General features: G+C 43.0%; 1 protein-coding gene across 4 annotated transcripts in view; it reads right to left on the reverse strand.

Annotated features, from left to right (window-relative positions):
• POPDC1 (popeye domain cAMP effector 1) overlaps nucleotides 1–10,300 on the reverse strand; it is a 33,844-nt gene extending 23,544 nt beyond the window's left edge. The window contains exons 1-3 of one of the 4 annotated variants that reach the window (XM_075498461.1): nucleotides 10,036–10,299; nucleotides 4,377–4,610; nucleotides 1,938–2,062 (exon numbers count right to left, since the gene is read on the reverse strand). In XM_075498461.1, the coding sequence (XP_075354576.1) occupies nucleotides 1,938–2,062; nucleotides 4,377–4,599 (348 nt within the window). In that variant the 5' untranslated portion in view covers nucleotides 4,600–4,610; nucleotides 10,036–10,299. Of the gene's footprint in view, nucleotides 1–1,937; nucleotides 2,063–4,376; nucleotides 4,611–5,699; nucleotides 5,829–7,664; nucleotides 7,686–10,035 lie in introns of those variants that run through there. The other 3 variants (XM_075498463.1, XM_075498462.1, XM_075498464.1) reach the window with 3 other exon arrangements.
• Nucleotides 10,301–10,887: the final 587 nt, after the last annotated feature.

The following is a 10,887-nucleotide window of genomic DNA, read 5'->3' on the forward strand; positions in this document are numbered from 1 at the left end:
CCTGTCCCATCTGACAAAGGGCTACAGGCCTCAAGATGACATTAAAAGGCTAAGTTAGTGGGTGGGTTGAGGGGAAGAAGAACATGCTCACTCAGTGGCTTTGTTGAGGGCAAAGAATACAACACGAGCTCATCCCATATTAAAGACCAGAGTACCTACCCGCACAGGATACCTAACTGCAGACACAAACATCTAGAGTCTGGCTTTACTGGCTCTACATTATCACAACTGTTATTTTGCATTGGGCAGCATGGCCGTGGCTGACTAGCAGAAATACGGTACAGTTTCACCATGCCGCTGTATCTTGATGACACATAAATGGATTGAATAGTCTAAAATAATAGCATTAGCAATACAAACCAAAGAGGAACTTACCCTTTAATTGGGAAGATTACTCTCTGAGAGAGAATAATTTAAATGACTAGAAATATTTACTACACGTCTATAAATGTCTAGTAGTAGATGAGTCTGGCTAGTTTTAAGCCATCTTCTAGGCAAGACAGAAGTCAAACTTTATGCTGCCTTGCCAGGAAAGGAGGAGGTTGCTAATTTCCTAGCTGTTTTCTTGCACAGGCTGCACTGACTTGGTGAAGAGCTTGTTTCCAGCTAGGTTTTTTTTTTTTGTACCAGCTGTTACACAATTCCAGAATGTGTCTGATTTTGGGCAAAGGCAGAGTTATTCTGCTGATAATGTAACCCCATATATATTCCTGTAATCTTCACATTATAAATCTATCTGCCTTAGATTTTGGAGACTACAGAAGGTAATATTAACAGTTTGAACACTTAGCACTTCATTAATATTTGATTGGCACATAACAGCAACTATTATGTTAAAGATTATCTAGTTTTGATGTGCATATACCAACAGAAGGCTGGATTGCTAATCATTTTGCAGAAACAGAATATACTTCTGGATGAATAATACTAACAAAATGAATTGATTTTCTATTGGATAAACATTTAGCTGAAGGCAGGGGAAAGAATCCTGTATTTTTGGTATACATTTCAAATATATTCTTAGAGTGCATTTGAGGAAAGTTATCCCAATGCATCCTTCTGAAGGCAACAAAAGGAGTTGCAGAATTCCCAGACATGACCCTCAAAACTCAATGAATGCACTAAATGGGAAAAAAAGGAAGGATCATCTTACTTAATACTGCTCTTCCCACACCTTACTCAATTTTGCCACTTATCTCCGAGTCCCACAGATATCAAAAAGGGTAGTAGCATCTCACCTTTCATTTGCATTTAAAAGGAGTGTGGCAGTACAAAACATAGGATAAAGCACTTGTCAGCAAAGCAAAGTGTGATGGTCATTTATAAATGGACATCAGCATTTGTTTCTATGTTGAAATAACAGTCTATCAGGGCACTTGTCATTTATCAGTCTCCTCTCCCACTACAGAGGATGTTCAAGACTTAAGTGAAGTAGGAAAGTTTGATCCCTCCCAAACTCCTAATTTAAAAAAAAAATTACTGTCCTGGAATGCTCAGTTTTAAGTATCTTGGTAGGATTTTATTTCAGGATGCCTGTATGCATGTACACTTGTAGGTGGAAAGGTGGGGAAAACAACAACAACAAAAAAGCCACCACACACATACACACAATGCCCAAACTACCATTTCTGGTCTCTCTGCAAAGAAGCTATATAAGCCCTTCCTTACCACCACAGTCAAACCAAAACCAAACACAAAAGCCAAAACCAGCCAATAGTAACTTCCAAAGTCAAATCATTTTTCAAGAATATGGATCTCAGGGAAATAATTATGTGCTGCATCAGACCATACTCAGGGTCTGGATCCTTCCTGAAGTAGCTCACTGCCTCTGTCCAGAACTGCTGTGTAATTCATTGGTTTGTCCAGCAAACATGGGCAAAACTTCCTTTTTCTTGCATCTTACTATACTGCTTGTGCAATTTAGCTGTTATACATACCGGTCTTCTCTTATACACTAGGTATATGAAATGTAAGAGGTTGACAACCAAAAACACAGAATTCCAGATCATTATGTCCAAGGCACAACGGTAGAGTGTAGCCCAAATGATGAACAATGCACATCCTGTAAAAATAAAAAAAAAAAAAGGAAGTTAAATTTCACTGAACAACAAACACATTCGTACAAAGCCATCAAGAATGTGTCCACTGAGTGTAATTACACTGAAAAGCAATATATTCTACAAGCTTTACTACAGTTAGGATCTGTGGATCAATGCATGCACTGGTGGCATGAGCTAATCACTACAATGCTCCAAGCAGGCACTGAGAGCAGGCTGACAGCAGACTGCAGTCCTACTGCATGGGACTGCAATACTGGAGCGATAATAATTCAGATCAGGATTGGAGATAGCAGAAAGGTGCAGCCCACGATGATCTGTTACTAAAATAAAGTAGAAATGGGATAGGGGAAAACTGTATCCTAAGTACAAAAAAAACAATTAAGCAGCTCGAAAAACTTTATTACTAGTATTGCATTAATTAGACAAACAAGACCATAGAAATGAATGTTTGTTGTTCTTATCAGCAACATTCATATCTAACTAGTAAGCAGTAGTTGCACAAAAACCTTCTAAAGTCATACGCAGTTATTTTTGAAAATTTAAAGGAAGTATCATTGCTGCATTTTGACAAGGTCACAGCAGGAGCATGAATTGTCTTGTACAACATCAAAGAGAAAATTTCAAATTCTTACTCTTTTTTTAGTTGCTTTACCTCAAATAACGACAATTGCTTTAAAAGATAAGTCATGCTGTATGATCAGGGGTTCTATTTTTAGCTTACAAAGACAATACTTATCAAATGATAGATTATGCATCAGTGAGTCTCTCAGATAACTGTGAGCCTACCATCTGATAGAGATAGCTGCAGAGGTCACAGATCTATTTTTCCCTTCAGTTTCACACAAAGGCAACAAGAAGAAGGTGCCAAATTAGTGTCCCTTTCCCCTTTCTCCCTGAAGATGATGCTGAATTCATGAACTCAGTATTATCTATTCTGTCTGAGTTGTTGACTGGCCAGGTAGCACTTACATACGGATCAGAAAAATCAAAATATGGTGACTCTTGATCAGCTGGTTAATTAGACTACAAGGGATGGGAAGATACGAGGTCTGGAAGTATTGAAGAGGAGCAATATTGTGGAGCCGCACAGAGGTGGGGCAGGGCCATCAAAGCAAAGGGGACAGATCCCTAGGAACCAGGTTTCATTACTTATGCTGCCCACAGAGTAAATTTGCTTCCAGCTGCCACCTCAGCTTGCAAAACTCTGATTCTGTATCTGCTTAAATTGCAACAAGACCTACAGACCAAAGTGGCAAGCTCAGCAAGTGCAGAGCTCTCATTGCTTTTAAAATGAAAACTACACGGACAAGAGGTCTTGCAATGCTCAGGCCCTTGGTCATCGATGCAGTCTGTTTTAATAAGTTATCCTATAACAGCTATAAAACAGAAAAGGCAAGATCATTGTAAATTCAACCATAGAAGTTCTATCATAAAATTGACCCGCGCTATTATATGAATAAGCATTCTCACTTAAAAATACTTAAGCATGCTCTGTGTTGTGATACACTTGGGTTTAGCTTTCTTACACTGCAATGACTCACTGCTCCTTCTCCTTTGATCATAAAGGCCTTATCCCACACAAAGTACAGGGGCTTTCAAATAGCTGTGGGACTGCAGGAGTGTTACAAATGAAACCACGCTTGCTCAGTCTCAAGTACGCCAAATTTAGTTTTTCTTCTGAAGTCAAATTTTGGTGTTGCAAGATGCCTACAGTGGTGGAGGAAATACGACTGACTTCAGGAGAACACAGACTGCACTCCATATCGAAAGCCCACGCTTCTAAATCGGCAATGAAAAGAACGCTGGTGACCCTCAAGTGCCACGTGTTTGAACCCACATTTAAAGAACACGTGGGCCAACATCAAGCTTCTCAAGGAAAACCTCACCTACTATAGGCATACTAAGCCAGTGCACCAGCCAATACATAGTCCCAGTACTTACTTGAAACCTAAAATTAAGACCTTAAGGATCCATAGACTTAACTATGATTTGGAATTTAATAAATTTTAAGCAGCCAGTCACATCTGAAGTAAATGGGGTCCACTTGTTTTCAAGTTGACATCTTCATCGGTTTTAAATTGTAAGTTACATTTCCAGGAAATTATAAGAGCCTAGGCACATATAACCTTTCTAGAAAAGGTATGTCAGGGTCAGAACAGACACCCACTTACACCAAAAACACCCTCAGCAGAGTACAATGACCATGAATATGGGCTGTAATTTCATCGTAGGCTGAAGGGACCAGCTCCATAATGGTCACAAACTTCTATTTCTGTCACAGAAAGGTCACAAATCTCTCCAGAATAATTCTCCTACCTATGGTGAGCAGGCCTCGCAGAAAAATCATATGAAGGTTCAGGGTAGTTGGAATAACCAGTCCAACTGCAAAGCAAATATTTGCCACGTGGAAAACAAGATGATGAATCTCTTTCCAGTTTTCACATGCAGTCTCATTGAAAGGCACAAAGGTGGCATTTTTTAAGCCTGGAATAAAACCTAGTGGAGTAACAGTGAGTAGGCTCATTGCTGTAGTATTCATCTTGGAGACTCCTGCAATGAGAGAAAGAGAAAAAAAAAAAGAACACCATGCATTAAACTGAAATATATTAGACATACACATGGATTTTAGGGTTATTTTCTCTCTTCACGGGATATATTTTCCGTTATCATTCATGGAAAAAAAAATAATCTACAAATGCTTTAAAAGGGTAAGCTAGATCTATAGTTCAGTAATGCTTTACTATCTCTTTCACTTAAGTGCTAGGCTTGAAGAATGGTACCTTTCAAAATTTGGACCATATACACATAAACACCACTGCTTGAACACTAGCTACTATGACTGTCATTGCTCAGTACAGCATCCTATGTATTCTTCCTAGTTCTACACAAATAAAAATCACATTTCGGTCTACCATTTATTACATGGGTCCACAATCTTAGGCAAAGTAAAATATTTAAGACAACTTAACAACCTAGATAAGAATTGAAAGAAAAAAAGGCTTATGTAGTATGTCTCCTTTATGGCATACAAAGCTGTTCTAAATAAGGAATGGAAGGTCTTAAAGGAGGAACACGTGCTGCTTGGTTGATTAAAAAAAGCCAACAATCCATACAAAAATCAAAACCAAAGACAGTCTCAACTTCTGGCTTTCTTGCAGTATTTGCAGGATCATTTGAAGGTCTCCTAAGCCACATAGCATCTTGCACACATTAATCAGAGTAGGCAAAAAAACCCCAAACCACTTTTGAGAACAGTAAATAAAAACTACCGTTTCTCCGCCTAGTTGATCAGATGCTACCAAATCAGAAAGGGAGATGCCCAGGCTGCTAAGTAATGGCAAGGTTGCCAGTCTTTCAGGGAAATCACTTGGTCTACCTAGTACGAGCATGCTTGCAAGCCCTTTGGTTGTCTGTAGAACTCCTGGAGAAAACAAGACAGTTAAAGCTGATTCCTAATCTAAAAAATACATAGTTTTTTTGTTGTTGTTGTAATAATAAATCTAGCATATTTTCCTTTTGCACCAAGTAAAAGGAAAAAAAAAAATATATGTATCTGTGGGCAAATATCTTCCCAATAAAAAGTAAAAAATTGCTATTAAAAACAAACTACAAAGAGAAACTGGAAGATCAAGACACTACCTTTAAAAATCTTAAAAGCCGGTGTCTCTAGGGAAGTGCAGTCAGTGTTACAAGCACTCCAGAAGGTCGTCTCAACCCCGAGCAGTTCCCAGCTGGAGGAACACGACTGTTCCTAGCCGGGCTGTCAGAAACACAGGAGAGCCCTGCTTCCAGCGAGGCACGTATGCTCCCCCACTGCTGCAGCAGCAGCGACTATATGGAGCTCTGCTTGAGTCTTTTTAACGAAACACATGCGCGTACCACGGAGCAAACAGGCTCCGAAACATACAACACGGTGGGATTGGCATTCAAGTAAATTCTGTAGAGACAGTGCACAGTCCTGCCACACGTGCTTACTAACCGTCATGTAATTCATCTGCTCAGCAGATGATTTTGAGTCACCGTTAATACACTCAATATTTCCTGCAGAGTGGAATATGCTTAGCATTGCTCTGTTACTTGAGAGTGCTTCTTGGGCTGCCAAGTAATTTTGAGTTGCTTCCTCCATTCTTTTTATTATTTCCCCCCCAATCAACTTGTGTACATGGCATAAGCAGGATGGACAACTTCTGAAATTAATCAGTCTTTTAAACCCCTTTTTAAAGTAGCGGGAAGAAAGAAATCAGAAAGAAAACCTCAACCCTCTGATAGCTCCTCTCCGATGCCCACAGCCTGTCACAACTAAGGCATGCTACAGAACACAGAGCCATCTTGCAGGATCAAACACTAGCACGGACATAGTGCTATCTGTATCTGTATACAAATGATTTTCAAAGGGGGAAAAAAAAAAAAATTTATCTAATTCTTACCAAAATACCTAACTCATTTCTTAAAAGCTCACTTTCCTCTCTTCATTCCTACATCAGTTATTCACAAAGGTTAATTAAAATGTGGGGGTTTTGGCACAGAAAAATTCTACACTAAATTGTTACCAATAATCATAGTGCTCAAACAAATTCACGGTCCAGGTATCATAGAGGCACCGTCCAAACATGCTCCTATTTTCTTTCAGCTCTTTCGCACGAGTTTAGCGACAGAGCCACGAGAGCAGTTCCACTGCCCTGACAAAGCCGCTCACACACGGAGTGGAAGCGTGAGCCCGTACGGGGCTGCAGGACTGGCATTTTAATGCGCTCACAAACAGAAGATAATTGCTAACTGGGTAACTGTGTGTGCTCATCCTACACACATCTCATCATTGTGCTCCTGTTGTTTTCAAACAATATAAAACTCCGTACGCCGGAACAGCAGGATCTCTAGATTTTTTGCAAAAAGTTATCAGCTGAGTTTCTATCTACATCCAGTCTTTCACTGCCTAGTCATCTGCCCATAAAAGCACCACTTAACATGCCAACAGAACGAGTAGAGGCAACCAAACTCACATACAGATACAGAACCAGCCGTAAGTCCATCAACTCACTTCAAGATCAAAATGGGCCGCAAGAAGTAACTTCAGCTGCATCTGATTACAAATCGAAAAGGCTTTCCAGATATTTGACTTTAATAGCAAATGTTGTACTGCATCGCTGGGAGAAGAGAGGCTACCTTACTCTTTAAGACTTGGCTGTAAAGCATCACACGTTTGAAGACTGGAAACCCAAGGAGCCAAACCAACGACACAACACATAACAACCTCATTCTCCTCACAACCCAGCCAAAACACTGGTCTCCTTGTTCACCACAGATACAGATACCACAACCCACCAGCCATAAACTGTCATAATGGGAAGATGGTTCTCCATCCAGTGTTGACCAAGTCATTTAAAGCCTTTGACAATAAAGAGTCCACAGTTGTAACAACAGGATGTTCGATGCTTTTGAAAGTCTAAGCCACCTACTTAGTTGCCTAAATTAGAACCTAGGAACCTAAATCTAGCCACCTCCATTTTTTATAAGCTTTGTCTTTAATACGTTGAAGTCTTTATATGATGGCATTTGAACTTAACTTACTACTCACAAATAAACATTGCAGCACCGCTAATGTACTGGAAAACAGTGGAAAGCTGTTGAACTTCTCTGTCAAGATGGTATTTTAAAGCTGGCAGAAATAGATTGATGCTATCTGCAAAACGACACAAGGACAGACTGCGACACCGGCTCTGAAGGAGAGCTGCCCGTGAATTTCAACCAGGGAACCTGTTCGAGCACCAACAAAACAGGCAGGCAGAGTTATAAGCTCTAACCTAAAGTGTTTGTCCACAGGTAACACCAGAAAGACAAATATGCAAAACAACATCTCTAATTTCTAGATCAATTCTTTAGTCCCAACATCTACTGTTGTCAAATAATATTGAAGGATTAGCAAAAAATCTGCTGTTCAACAGATGAACAAGCAATTGTCATTTCCTACCCCCTGCTATCTCAGAGAGTCAAAAATTAATTTTGGAAGTACAGAATCAGGCCTTTAAAACTTTAATTTAGGGTTATGTGTGCTAAGGATTAATATAGCATAAGACTTCAAAGTCCTATGCTTAAGTCTTCCATACATGAAGATATGTATTAATATCAGAAGTTAAAAATGCAACCAACGTGGTCAAATAATTTTGGAAAAATTGGGGAAATAGTGTCAACTGAAATGAAAGCTTTATGGAGCATAATACAAATAATTAAAAGAATATTTTTAATATCCAGTAATTTTTCTTTCATATGGATTTAGATTTACCAAACTGAGAGTTTGAAAAGTCAGCTGATTGAAAACTCAAGCCAATTTCCTGTCCAAACAGAAAAAAAAAAAAAGAACAAATATCAAAATAAACTCCACTCAGTGACACTTTAACATTAAATCCATCAGAAATGAGTATAGTTAACAACAAAGCCTATTAATTTTTTTTGTGCATGAATTTGACAGAGAGTTAAGGTAATAGATCACGGTTTTAGGTCTGAAAATACAAATTCTCAGAATGTAAATGAGGTGAGCTTACTCTAGGATTTTTCTATGCTCAAGACATCCTCATACAAGGAGCCAAGCTTCTGAAAGCCATTCCCAAAAGTATTTAGTCCCTAAATCTTCAGATACAAAGATGACTTTAAAAAAAAAAAAAAAAGGGGGGGTTTTATGGATACCTACACAACACTCTCAGAAGACAGACGTAGAAGAAAATTCTACGCCAATTGGTTCTAGTCAGAGAACACGTCAGCCAAGCTGATACGGGACAGTGCTGAGTGTCCCACTCACGTCGGCATCCACTTTACTGAGATTATTCACATCCCACAGCTTTACTGGTCAATGTTATTCAAGTGAGCTTCTTAAAGCTTTGCTTGAGTATGTTTGTATAACTTTACAGTCATTGCAACTTTACAGTCCACCATTAATGTAGATGGATTTTGTGTCTAAAGAAAAAAAGAGAATTGGAAAAAAAAAAGGCTTTTTTTTTTTTAATCATATCTGCAGAACTTTAACTACTTTTCTATGGTCTTGGAGCACAAAAGCTGCATACAGAATTTAGACAATCAATTTCTTTGCTTTTGTGAGCTGAAGACAAACTATTAGTGCTAGCATAATTAAGTTAATTACAGTTTAAGTTACCAGTTTCCTTTTTATAATGAAGTAGGAGTGAATGGAAAAGTGGATAAGAAAAGACATATTTCAATATACTTTTGGGGGCAAGTTCATTTCCATTAAACGTGTCATTAACTACAGAAATCTGTCAGTCTCACTCTACACTTTATTCTAGCCAAAATTTAACGACATCTTCATTCCGCATAGGTAACAAAAATATCCATACCGTGGGAAGCACTCTACGTACGCTCAACACAACAGCAGCACAGCTGTGCCATGCAATGGGAGTTTGTTAACCGCACTCGAGCTCGCTCTCGCTGCGACTGCATCGCGCACAGATGCCCTGCAGCCCGAGCGGAGGGACGCAACCCCAGCCGTCACCCTGCAGCCCCGCTTTTCTCCCACGCCTCCGAAGCTTCATTTTAGCCCACAACGTGCGAACACCAAACCCATCGTTTATACAAAAAAAAAAAAAAAAAAAAAAAAAAATCAAGCAACCCGTCCCTTTCCCCCTGTTCCCAGGGCGCCCGTCGGGGCTGCGACCGGGGCGGGCGGGACCGCGCCCGGCAGCGGCGCCCGCAGCGAGGCACTGCGAGCCCCCGCACGGGGACGCCGAGCGCAGGGCCGGGGCCGCGCTGCCGCCGGCGGCAGGGCAGGTCCAGCACGGAGCCCGGCGCCCACCCCTCCTGCCGCCGCTCCCGGCCCCGGGGGCAGAGGGACCCGACGACGCTGCCGCCCGCAGCCAGCCGGGAGCACCCGCCGCCCAGGTAAACCGCCCCTCCGGCCGCTCGCTCCCTCCCTGCCCGCCGGCCTCCCCGCCCGGTGCCGCCGGCGCAGGGCGGCGGGAGCGCCCCTTACCTGCCCCGTGCCCCTGCCCGCGCCCTCGGAAAAGTTTCCCGCCCGCCCGGACGGGACGGGGACGGGCTCAGGCTGCCGCTCCCGGCCCCGCGTCCCACCGCGGGCACCGAGCCGCCGCTGTGACTAAAATAGGCAGAAGCCGGCGGGAGGCTGCGGGCGGCGCCAGCTCCGGGGCCGGCACCGAGCGGCCGCAGCGCGCAGGCGCCTCCCGCCGGCCCCGGGGGGCTGCGGGCGGCGGGGCCGCGGGGAACGGCGGGGCGAGGCGCGGCCGCCAGGGGGCGGGGCGGGGCGCGGGGCGGGGCGGGGCGGGGCGCGTGAGGGGCCGGGGTTTGGGGCTGCCCCGTTCTCCCCGTTTGGCTGCGGGCATCGCCTCCGTTCCCCGCCAGCCTGAAGCCTGCGGATGCTGAGTAGGGCCCAGCTTCGGCATCTAAGGCAGGTGGGGTGAATGGCCCCAGAGAGGCGCCGCCCGTCGCGGGGGAGTGAACCCAGGTCTTGGGCAACGTGCCTCGCTCGTGGGTGGTTAAAATTAGAAGAGCCGAATTCCCCCCTAAACGCGTGGCAAGCAGTATTTCCCCTATATGGTGAGTCAAGGAGCCACGATAGCCTTCATAAAACCGCTCTTCTCAACTTGGCACCTGCTGTGGTTGCTTGGTCACGAGCATAATGTCTAAGAAATGTCGTTGAGTTTGCTCGTGTGGCAGCGTGACAGCTCCCAGAAATGCCTGCTTCCAAAGCGGGCCGCTTGTGTCCCTGTGCGGCGGCAGATCACTCCACCGAAGTCCTCTCCAGCCCTCTCCTGCACCGCCAGTCTCGCGGAACGGGCAAAGTAGCCACCAAGCCTGCCCTCATCTG

Source organism: Mycteria americana, chromosome 3, assembly GCF_035582795.1.
Source record: "Mycteria americana isolate JAX WOST 10 ecotype Jacksonville Zoo and Gardens chromosome 3, USCA_MyAme_1.0, whole genome shotgun sequence".
Classification (NCBI taxonomy): domain Eukaryota; kingdom Metazoa; phylum Chordata; class Aves; order Ciconiiformes; family Ciconiidae; genus Mycteria; species Mycteria americana.